Source organism: Trichomycterus rosablanca, chromosome 3 (genome assembly GCF_030014385.1).
Source record: "Trichomycterus rosablanca isolate fTriRos1 chromosome 3, fTriRos1.hap1, whole genome shotgun sequence".
Taxonomy (NCBI): Eukaryota; Metazoa; Chordata; class Actinopteri; order Siluriformes; family Trichomycteridae; genus Trichomycterus; species Trichomycterus rosablanca.
Window position 1 is genome coordinate 18,571,266 of NC_085990.1, and position 12,635 is coordinate 18,583,900.

At 42.0% G+C, this 12,635-nt stretch overlaps 1 protein-coding gene across 3 annotated transcripts in view; it reads right to left on the reverse strand.

Annotated features, from left to right (window-relative positions):
- The window catches only part of efna3b (ephrin-A3b), a 209,876-nt gene that overhangs the window by 55,846 nt on the left and 141,395 nt on the right, over positions 1 to 12,635 (reverse strand). For all 3 annotated transcript variants that reach the window (XM_062991925.1, XM_062991926.1, XM_062991927.1), the window contains one exon: positions 4,056 to 4,342. In XM_062991925.1, coding sequence (XP_062847995.1) covers positions 4,056 to 4,342 — 287 coding nt within the window. The remainder of the gene's footprint in view (positions 1 to 4,055; positions 4,343 to 12,635) is intronic.

A 12,635-nucleotide genomic window follows, 5' to 3' on the forward strand; every position in this document is an offset into this window, starting at 1 on the left:
TGGTCTATGTATGTGTGAGACATTTGAATCCTATATGGGCCACAGGCACATCAAAGCAGCCAATCTGTGTAGGAAAGGTGAAGGGGAAAGGAGAGGGTAGGAAGAAAATGCACTTACACACACACAGACACTCGCTATCTTATCACTGTGCATCGTGCTTGTCATTGCAATTCCAATGGGAAGTTGTGTGGCTTGTGCGCTTTTGCAATCGTGTGGCACTTTATATGAAGCTGCTAGGGCTTTGGAGGGTAGCGTGCCCATGTATCACAATCTTTTTTGTGAAAAGTTCAGTTTTCTTTTAATAAAAGAACTGTAAACGCTTATGAACATGGTCAGGATGTTTTATTTTAAGACGCTTCTTCATTTAGTTTGGTCCTAAACTCACAGTACACATTGGTGTACAGTGAATTGACAAGTTAATCTTGAATCTTGAATTATCTTACATATATTTACTCTAATAGTACCAACACTTTTTTTCTTATTGCATCAGTTTTATGCAGGGCCATACCCTAGGATGCGTGTGTAAAAACAGACCCACTTTTAGATGCCTCTGAACTTATTATTGGCTTTTCTGGAGTCACTGTTCCATCTTTTTGCCTTAGGTAGCTAACAACTCATTCTGCATCACAAAGCATTCTGCTTCTTTTTCCCTTAATAAAGCAGAGTTTGCTTAAACAGAACATCTGGTCCATTGCTGTATTTTGCAGAAACATTAAGGAAACACTCCTAATTGTGCATCTCTAGCCTGCAGAATAATTTAAAATGTGGTAGTTTTAAATGCTAAAACACCATTCAAAAATATGTTTAAAAGCCGCTCAGGTGGCGCAGCGGTAAAAACACACGCTGGACCAGAGCTGGGATCTCGAAAACATCGTATCGAATCTTAGCTCTGCCTGCCGGCTAAGGCTGAGCGGCCACATGAACAACGATTGGCCTGTTGTTCAGATATGAGTGGGATTAAGCCGGATAGGGTCTCTCTCGCATACCTAATGCATTAACGACCTCTGCTGGCTGACTGGTGGTGCCTGCACAGAGATGAGAAAAGAGTGCTCTCGGGGTGTGTCTCTCCGTACACAACGCTGAGCTGCACTGCACTCGTCAAAGTGCAGGTGATAAGATGCATACGGCATGCTGCCCACATGTCGGAGGGGGCGTGGGTTAGACTCGTTCTCCTCAATCAGAGCAGCGATCGGCATTGGTGGAGAGGAGGCATGACGTAATTGGGTAAAATGCATAAAGAAAAAAATATATATATAAAATATGTTTAAAAGTTGTTCAATTTATTCAGATAGAAAATCATCCTGCGACCCCTCACATTTTTTGGCGAGGAGTCATGTTACAGCTTAAGAATCAGTGTCCTATGCAGCAGATGCAATCTGAAAGAGGTTGTGGACTGTACAGTAGTGAAAGGGGAAAGTGTAGTTAAACAGCACCGGATGGTATTCTGTAGGATGTTTTTACAGGTGAAGAGGAGGGGGAAAAGAAAAGGTTGGGTGAAAAAAAAAACAGGAGATCTTCAGAGAGACAAAAAGGGTAGACAGGTGTACAAGTAGATGCAGTGTAAGGCAAAGAGAGAGGTGCCAAAGAGGTGTATGGCAGGCAAGGTGAAAAGGACTTGTACCGAGCTAGGAAGATTATACAGCAAGTAAGAATAATAAATGATGCAGATGGGAATGTGCTGACAAATAAGGAGAGTGTACTGAGAAGGTGGAATTAGTACTTTGAGGAGCTGATGAATTAAGAAAGTGAGAGAGAGAAGGTTGAATGTTGTAGAAATAGTGAACCAGGGAATGGAGGATGTGAGGGCAGATGAGTGGAAAGAGTGGAAAGGCAGTTGGCCCAGATGATATACCAGTGAAAGCATGGAATTTTTTTTTTTAGGAGAGATGGCAGTGGAATTTACTAGATTGTTTAACAAAATCTTGAAATATGAGAAGATGCCCATGGAGTACAGAAGAAAAGTAATGGTTCCACTTTTTAGGTGGAGCTATAAAACACGCTAGCTGAGTTCAAATCTCAGTTCTGCTTTCAGCCGGCCAGGTGCCAGCCGGCCGGTTGAGGAAGGGCAGGCTGATAGGATTCTTTATTAAAGCTTCACTTTATGCCTCTGCTGGCCTGTCAAAGGCACCTGTAGAGATGGAAATAATGGAGAGCAGTTCGTGATACTGATCGCCATGGACCTGCCTTTGGTCGATGACAAGAAATGGTTGGTTGGCGACAAGTCTGAGGGTGTGTGTGTTAGGTATGGCCCCCCTCGGTCAGGGTAGGGTACGGCAGCAGTACAACCACAAATCATAAAAAGTTGGGACAGTATGGAAAATGCAAATAAAATAAAAATGCAGTGTTCCTTACATTTACTTTGACTTTTATTTGATTGCAGACAGTTTGACACTGATGTTTAAAAACAATGTACCTCAAAGAAAGATTGGAAGGGATTTGCATATTTCTCCCTCTATAGTGCATAATATCATTAAACCATTCAAGGAATCGGGAGGAATTTCAGTACGTAGGTCAAGGGTGCAAGCTTAAGCTGAACGCCTGTGATCTTCGATCCCTCAGACGGCACTGCATCAAGAACCGTCACTCAACAATAACTGATATAACCACATGGGTGAGGAATTACTTTATCAAACCTTTGTCAAGCGCTACAATACAGAGTTACATGCACAAATGCCACTTTACTGTGAACCTGAATGCGATGAATCAACATTCCAGGTCTTTTTTGGAAAAAATGGACACAGTATGCTTCAGACTATAGACAAAAAGGACCATCCAGACTGTTATCAGCAACAAGTCCAAAAGCCAGGGTCTGTCATGGTATGGGGCTGTGTCAGTGCCCTTGGTAAAGGTAATTTACACTTCTGTGTTGGCAGCATTAATGCAGAAAAGTACATTCAGATCTTAGAGCAACATGTGCTGCCTTCAAGACGTCATCTTTTCCAGGGACGTCCATGCATTTTTCAACAAGACAATGCAAAACCACATGCTGCACACATTACAAAGGCATGACTGTGGAAGAAGAGGGTACGAGTACTGGACTGGCCTGCATGCAGTCCTGACCTGTCCCCAAAAGAGAATGTGTGGAGAATTTTGAAATGAAAAATGTGACAACAACGACCCCGTACTGTTGTACATCTTAAGACGTGTTTGCAGGAAGAATGAGACAAAATAAAAGCTGAAACACTAAATCACTTGGTATCCTCGGTGCCAAAACGTCTTTTAAGTGTGGTGAAAAGGAATGGCAACATTACAAAGTGGTAAATGCTTTACTGTCCCAACTTTTTTTGGAATGTGTTGCAGGTCTGAAATGCAGGAATGGATGTTTATTAATAAATGAAATGAAGTTGAGCAGATAAAACATGAAATATCTCAGGTTCATCCTGTCTGCAATCAAATAAAAGTCAAAGTAAATGTAAGAAACTCTTTTTTTATTATTTGCATTTTCCATGCTGTCCCAACTTTTTTTTGATTTGGGGTTGTATAATACTTAATGTTACAGATACATGAAAGAAACTACATGAAATAAATTAAATAAAAAACTAAGAATTTTTACATTTATGTGCTTATCCAGAGCAACTTACAGATGTGCTTCCACAGTAAACATTTCCCTAATCTAGTTTAGGTAAATAAACAGTCCATGGGTACAAATCTGCTGAAACTCTGTTAGAACAAAATATTTCTTTGTACTCTCTTTAAAGATGCTATAAAAGGTTAGAAGGTACATGTTATTGCTCAGCCTTGATGCTTATGCTTAGTAAAGAGGTGGGTCTTTAATCGTCTTTGATGGAGAGAGCCTTGATGCTCGTCTTCCTTGAATTCTGGGTGGAGGATGAAGATTATATAGTGTATTACATCTTTTAAAGACCTTATTTACTTCCCTAATTAATAAACAGTTTTGAGAGTGCACATTGAGAAATTGTACATCAGATTAGTACATTTTTATGTAAACTGTCAACACTAAATAAGAAAAAGTTCTGTATTGTTGATAAATTCACGTATCAAATCTGTGCTGATGTATGTTGTGTTGTGTTAGGTCATGCTGTACAGTCACTTACAGATGTAGTAGTACTCATGGCCTACGTGGAACTCGTAGCCGAGCGAGAAGGCGCTGTAGCGTTGAAACTTTTCCGAGAATTTGATTGGAGCGTGTGGTGCGTGCGGCCGGTTACACTCCCAGCGCTTGAAGCCGAGCTGTGGCTCGCACGTACGGTAGCCTCGGTAGCTCACCATGTAGAGCACGTACTGCTCGGTCACACCCCGCTGACTCACATTGTAGTGAGGACAGTAGATGTCCAAGTAATCATTCACGTTTACCTTCAACGTATAGCCCTCTCTACGTAAACTGGAAAAAAGAGGAAGAAGGACAGAAAAACAGAGTAAGAGAAATTAGTTCAGTTTAGTATGACAGCTTATTTTTATATTGGTACATTTTTTAAATGGATGAAGATTGCATAAGTTAGAGCATGTCAAAACAATTTACTACAAATCATTTCATTCAATATTCATGGTTTTCCACCACTTTATCCTGCTCATGGTGGGACTGGTTTCACAGTAACACACCCTGGGGAGGACACCAATCCATCATGGAGCCTCGGTCACCCCACAAAACTAGCCAATCATCTCTGTATGTAGACACTCGACTGGCCAATAGTACCATCAGGGATTTTGAACCCTGGACCCCAGCGATAATACGTCTTATTTTTACGTTTAAGGGTCTTAAATAATACTTACACTGTTTACAATGTTTCATGTTAAATAAAAAAATATATATACTGTATATATATATTTTATTTTTACACTTTTACAGTATGTCCAGGCAACCCTGACCAGGGTAAAGCCATGGTAAAAAAAACAACAACTATATAATCATTAAAAATTAGTGACCTTGTCCCAGGCAGACCAAGAACCTGACATTAAGGCGCCCAGGTGGTGCAGCTCGTTATTCTGCTAGTACACCAGCGCCGAGATTCTGAACTCCTCAGTTCAAAACTTGGTGTTGTCACCGGTTGGCTGTGTGCCATCTAGCGGGCATAATTGGCAGCGCCTGCAGCAGACACGGTTCTGGTAGGGCGGGATGACCGGACTATGCAGGTGGGGTCTTCAAACACTGTTTAAAGGACACTGATTGGCAGATAGAGAGGCTCCGCTAAGGGCTGCGCACAGGTTGGAGGAGGCGTGAGCAGCAATATACCCACCTCGACTGCAATCAGGGATCCCAGGGATGTATAATTGTGTATCAACAATCTGATCCAGTCAGTATAATTGTGTATCAACTGCACACAAGTGAAAGTCAACATTATGTTTACAAGTTACATGTCCTAGTAACTGTATATTAAGTAAAAACAATACAGGCCCTAGAACTGTTCTTTGTGGAACACAATATTGCAAACTTTTAGGCTAGAAAGAATATAATGATAATAGCAAACTGATAATAGCAAAAACAGCTGTCTGGGTCGACTGTGTTTACAAAACAATTTAAATAAAAATGTCATGTACAAATAGTGTGGTGCAAATACTGTACATAGTGCATTTATTTTTTTTTTTTTTTGACCCCCCCCTTTAGCGCATCCAATTGTTCAATTTGCATCGTGCTTCCTCTCTGTCTATGCCGAACCCCGCCCTGACCGAGGAGATCGAAGCTAACCCATATCCCCCCCGAAACATGAGCAGCAGCCAGATGCATTTTTGCCACCCACACATTGATGAGTTTCGCGCCACCTAGCGTTGCATGCGGAGAGACACACCCTAAGGGCACTCTTCCTCATCTCTTGTGCAGGCGCCTCTAATCAGCCGGCAGAGGTCGCAATCGCATTCTGACAGAGAGAGACCCACATCCGGTTCTTTGTCCCATCCCCCCAACTGAGCAACCGGCCAATCGTTGCCCATACAGCCACCCAGCTTCGAACCGGTAAGGCAGAGCTGGATTCAATACGAGGTACTCAGAATCCAGCCCTGGTTGCAGCGTGTCTTTTTACCGCTGCGCCACCTGAGCGGCCACCTACCCGTAATACAGTGCATTTAACCCCAACAGTATAAAACAGAAATAAAGCCAGTCAAAAAGCAGTAGGTCATTTTAGCAAGCAATAATTCTGGACTGTGATATTTCCAGTCAAAGACAATTGTGATTTATAGATAGATAGGTAGGTGGGTGGGTAGGTAGGTAGGTAGGTAGGTAGGTAGGTAGGTAGGTAGGTAGATAGATAGATAGATAGATAGATAGATAGATAGATAGATAGATAGATAGATAGATAGATCACTGTCGGTATAAAAAATATAAATATACAGTATATATAAAGATATGAATCCAAACTGGCAGCACAGTGGAACAGCAGACGAGTGAAAGCCAAAGATCTGGCGACCAGGATTTGATTCTTGCCTCTGGCCACAGAGTTTTGCTTAATCTCCCAGTGTCTGAGTTGGTTTAGTTCAGGTACTCTGCTTTCCTGTCACCTCTTAAAGACATGTCGACAGGTTGATTAGCTATTTTTAGTGAGTAAATGGATGGGTCAGTCAGTGACGCCCTGTGATTGCTGCCTTGTGCAGAGTGTATTACTGCTTTGCTTGATGCAATAACAGTACTCTGACAGTTTGAATAATTTAATATTTCACTAATTAACTTAGCCTTAGAAAACTCATTAACAGTGACTAAAGGCAATGACTGAACCCAGGTTTGTACTAACCTTGTACTAACATTGATTATTGTTATTATTATGTTTTTGTAGTTACAATGTTAATATTATTTTTCTCTTATAGTTGTTAAGTGGGTAGGGCTTTGGACTATCCACTAAAAGGTTGAGGGTTCGAATCCCAGCTCTGCCATGCAGCCACTGTTGGATCTTAACTCTCTCTGCTCCAGGAGTGCCGTACAATGGCTGACCCTGCACCCTGACTCTACAATTTTATTGTACTGTACACATCTGTATATTTATATATACAGATGTACATATTGTAAGACAGTTGTAGCTTAGTGGTTAAGGTACTGGTCTAGTAATCAGTTAGCCAGTTCAAGCCCCACCAGTGCCAGGTTGCTACTAATGGGCCCTTAACCCTCAACTGCTTAGACTGTATAAGTCGCTTTGAATAAAAGCGTCTGCTAAATGCCGAAAATGTATATGTGACAAATAAAGGCATTCCTCTAGGTGGTCTTAAATCTCTGGCACCCCTCAATTCAAGCTTTTAGTCATGTAAAATAAACGGCAGCTTTTTATTATTTTATGGTTAAACCAAGAGAAACCCGTTTGACTCCTAAATGTAGGAAATCCATTTGCTCTGTTATTCCATGCAGAGCAATTTGCTGACATGGTTATTTGTTCCCTTGATCACATAATTAATATGCTGGAGTCTTTCTGACAGGAATAACTCTTCAATTATGACAATCCTCCTATTAACAGAGCACAAGGAGTCAAAGATCGCTTTGAATTAAAGGATAAGCATAAAGGATAAGGGACAATTAAGGGATTATCTTTTGAAAAAATGAAAAAAGTTTCATCAATCCATCGTTTCCAGAGACTTGAACAATCTGCTCCTAGTAAAAAAGAACAAAGTATGCAGTTCTGCTGGCTTATGGAGGACCAACATCTTACTAAGAATCCGTGTGCTGTTTCCCAATGAGTATATATACAGTGTATCACAAAAGTGAGTACACCCCTCACATTTCTGCAAATATTTCATTATATCTTTTCATGGGACAACACTATAGACATGAAACTTGGATATAACTTAGAGTAGTCAGTGTACAGCTTGTATAGCAGTGTAGATTTACTGTCTTCTGAAAATAACTCAACACACAGCCATTAATGTCTAAATAGCTGGCAACATAAGTGAGTACACCCCACAGTGAACATGTCCAAATTGTGCCCAAAGTGTCAATATTTTGTGTGACCACCATTATTATCCAGCACTGCCTTAACCCTCCTGGGCATGGAATTCACCAGAGCTGCACAGGTTGCTACTGGAATCCTCTTCCACTCCTCCATGATGACATCACGGAGCTGGTGGATGTTAGACACCTTGAACTCCTCCACCTTCCACTTGAGGATGCGCCACAGGTGCTCAATTGGGTTTAGTCCATCACCTTTACCTTCAGCTTCCTCAGCAAGGCAGTTGTCATCTTGGAGGTTGTGTTTGGGGTCGTTATCCTGTTGGAAAACTGCCATGAGGCCCAGTTTTCGAAGGGAGGGGGATCATGCTCTGTTTCAGAATGTCACAGTACATGTTGGAATTCATGTTTCCCTCAATGAACTGCAGCTCCCCAGTGCCAGCAACACTCATGCAGCCCAAGACCATGATGCTACCACCACCATGCTTGACTGTAGGCAAGATACAGTTGTTTTGGTACTTCTCACCAGGGCGCCGCCACACATGCTGGACACCATCTGAGCCAAACAAGTTTATCTTGGTCTCGTCAGACCACAGGGCATTCCAGTAATCCATGTTCTTGGACTGCTTGTCTTCAGCAAACTGTTTGCGGGCTTTCTTGTGCGTCAGCTTCCTTCTGGGATGACGACCATGCAGACCGAGTTGATGCAGTGTGCGGCGTATGGTCTGAGCACTGACAGGCTGACCTCCCACGTCTTCAACCTCTGCAGCAATGCTGGCAGCACTCATGTGTCTATTTTTTAAAGCCAACCTCTGGATATGACGCCGAACACGTGGACTCAACTTCTTTGGTCGACCCTGGCGAAGCCTGTTCCGAGTGGAACCTGTCCTGGAAAACCGCTGTATGACCTTGGCTGCAGCTCAGTTTCAGGGTGTTAGCAATCTTCTTATAGCCCAGGCCATCTTTGTGGAGAGCAACAATTCTATTTCTCACATCCTCAGAGAGTTCTTTGCCATGAGGTGCCATGTTGAATATCCAGTGGCCAGTATGAGAGAATTGTACCCAAAACACCAAATTTAACAGCCCTGCTCCCCATTTACACCTGGGACCTTGACACATGACACCAGGGAGGGACAACGACACATTTGGGCACAATTTGGACATGTTCACTGTGGGGTGTACTCACTTATGTTGCCAGCTATTTAGACATTAATGGCTGTGTGTTGAGTTATTTTCAGAAGACAGTAAATCTACACTGCTATACAAGCTGTACACTGACTACTCTAAGTTATATCCAAGTTTCATGTCTATAGTGTTGTCCCATGAAAAGATATAATGAAATATTTGCAGAAATGTGAGGGGTGTACTCACTTTTGTGATACACTGTACATCTGTACCAATTATCAGCATTACTGCCATCCTTGATACCACCAATCTGTACCAATAAATCCAATAATTTGATACATTAGAAAATATAAGATCTTTATTGTCATTGTAATTATACAAAACTTTGTTTGGTAGCTCTTAGTGAGACCAGCAGCAATAATAAAAAATAAAATATATAACTACATACGACACAAAATAAGATAAAAATATAACAAACTATTTGCTTTAAAAGGGAGTGAAATTATTTGACCACAGTTAGCTGTGTATGTAGTCAATAACATTGACTGTAAACACCTGACCATGAGCTTGCTGGACCTTTTTTTTAGCTACAACAGCCAACACTCTGGAAAGTGTGTTTTTGGAATCTGGAGTCTGTGGGAATCTGTGCCCATGCTAAGCTACTGGTAGGGAATCAATGGGTGTTTGCTGGGTTGAAGGTGTTCAATTGGTTAAGGTCAGGAATCTATGAACTCAACCCAATGACCAGATCTCACACCTGACCAGGGGCCTGCTGGACCTTTTTTTGGCTACAACAGTTAACAGTCTAGAAAGTGTGTTTTGGAATTTTGACTCTGTGGGAATCTGTGCCCTTTTGAAGGTACTGGCAGGGAATCAATGGGTGTTTGCTGGGTTAAAGGTGTTCAGTTGGTTGAGGTCAGGAATCTATAAACTCAACCCAATGACCAGACCTCACAGACCTGACCAGGGGCTTGCTGGACCTTTTTGGGCTACAACAGCCAACAGTCTGGAAAGTGTGTTTTGGAACCTGGAGTCTGTGGGAATCTGTGCCCATCCAAAGCTAATGGCAAGGAATCAACAAATGTTTCCTGGGTTGAAGGTGTTCAATTGGTTAAGGTCAGGAATCTATGAACTCAACCCAATGACCAGATCTCGCACCTGACCAGGGGCCTGCTGGACCTTTTTGGGCTACAACAGCCAACACTCTGAATGGGCACAGATTCCCACAGACTCCAGATTCCAAAACACACTTTCCAGAGTGTTGGCTGTTGTAGCCAAAAAAGGTCCAGCAGGCCCCTGGTCAGGTGCGAGATCTGGTCAGGTTGATTCCTTGCCATTAGCTTTGGATGGGCACAGATTCCCACAGACTCCAGATTCCAAAACACACTTTCCAAAGCTACTGGCAGGGAATCAATGGGTGTTTCCTGGGTTGAAGGTGTTCAGTTGTTTGAGGCCATAGTTGTTCATCTACACCAGTCTTGTCAAGCACAGCCTTGATTTAACACATTTTTTAGACGTGGGTGTGGCTGAAATTCCTGAAGCTAGAGGATAAAAATTATACGGCTAAATTTACATGCATGCACAAACACATGGTTCACTTCTTTTGAAGAGACTGCTGAGTCACAGAAAGATACCCCCCCCCCCCCCCCAAAAACACCTATACAATCAGTCTGTTCTATGCTTGCAATTCAGATTGAATCACAATCCAGAAAGCATCTAAATAATTAATATGAAATCACACAATTAAGAATCAGCCTGTGCTAATATTCAATACTATAGAAAGTTCTGGTGATCAAATCCTGCTCTATAAGGAAACAGCCTCATACACCAACACACATTACAGGCTGAAAGTCTAATGATTCATTACCTGAATCACGGAATCAATCATAAGTTCTACCATTTCAACCACATCAATCCTCTAATTGCAAAATCGCTTCGGATTGCTCGTGACCGCCCGGATTCAGTCTGCAATGATTTTGTAACTGAGCCTGTGGAAAAACAATCACGATTTTCATAACAAAAAGATCAGGACAAAATGTTTTCTCGCTACGCTAGACAAGCAAGACGAGCAATCTGTTTCCATCCGGCATCTTCGTGCAACACCTACACACAGACACTTACATACCAGCGCAATGGCAAACGCTCTTGTTGAAAATCTGATGCGTTAAATTGAGAACTCGGTGTTGCTTTACTAACGGACTGCTTTGTTAGGATAAGCACTGCCTAATTTCAGTGATGGCTCATTGTTCAGGCTTCTTATGATGCTTAATCAAAAGCATGATCTCATCAGACTGGTCGACCTGTCAGTAGAAAATCTTCACATTATTTGTAGCACAACACAGCTAAATAGTTTCAGTACACTGATCAGGCATAACATTATGACCAGTCTAACACCTTTCTATCAGAACCAGGATTAACTTCTTCAGCATTTTGAGCTACAGAAGCTTGTCAGACCATGTTGCATCAATGAGCCTTGGCCGCCCATGACCCTGTCGCAGGTTTACCACTGTTACTTCCTTGGATCACTTTTGATAGATACTGACCACTGCAGGCCAGAAACACCCCACAAGAGCTGCAGTTTTGGAGATGCTCTGACCCAGTCGTCTAGCCATCACAATTTGGCCCTTGTCAAAGTCGCTCAAATCCTCACGCTTGTCCATTTTTCCTGCTTCTAACACATCAACTCTGAGGATAAAATGTTCACTTGCTGCCTAATATATCCCACCCACTAACAGGTGCCGTGATGAAAAGATAATCAGTGTTATTCACTTCACCTGTCAGTAGTCATAATGTTATGCCTCGTCAGTGTATATACATCCATCCATCCACTATCCATCTATCTATGTATCCATCCATCCATCCACTATCCATCTATCTATGTATCCATCCATCCACTATCCATCTATCTATGTATCCATCCATCCATCCATCCACTATCCATCTATCTATGTATCCATCCATCCATCCACTATCCATCTATCTATGTATCCATCCATCCACTATCCATCTATCTATGTATCCATTTATCCATCCATCCACTATCCATCTATCTATGTATCCATCCATCCATCCACTATCCATCTAGCTATGTATCCATCCATCCATCCATCCATCCATCCACTATCCATCTATCTATGTATCCATCCATTCATCCATCCACTATCCATCTATCTATGCATCCATCCATCCATCCACTATCCATCTATCTACAGTGTATCACAAAAGTGAGTACACCCCTCACATTTTTGCAAATATTTGATTATATCTTTTCATGGGACAACACTATAGACATGAAACTTGGATATAACTTAGAGTAGTCAGTGTACAGCTTGTATAGCAGTGTAGATTTACTGTCTTCTGAAAATAACTCAACACAAAGCCATTAATGTCTAAATAGCTGGCAACATAAGTGAGTACACCCCACAGTGAACATGTCCAAATTGTGCCCAAATGTGTCGTTGTCCCTCCCTGGTGTCATGTGTCAAGGTCCCAGGTGTAAATGGGGAGCAGGGCTGTTAAATTTGGTGTTTTGGGTACAATTCTCTCATACTGGCCACTGGATATTCAACATGGCACCTCATGGCAAAGAACTCTCTGAGGATGTGAGAAATAGAATTGTTGCTCTCCACAAAGATGGCCTGGGCTATAAGAAGATTGCTAACACCCTGAAACTGAGCTACAGCATGGTGGC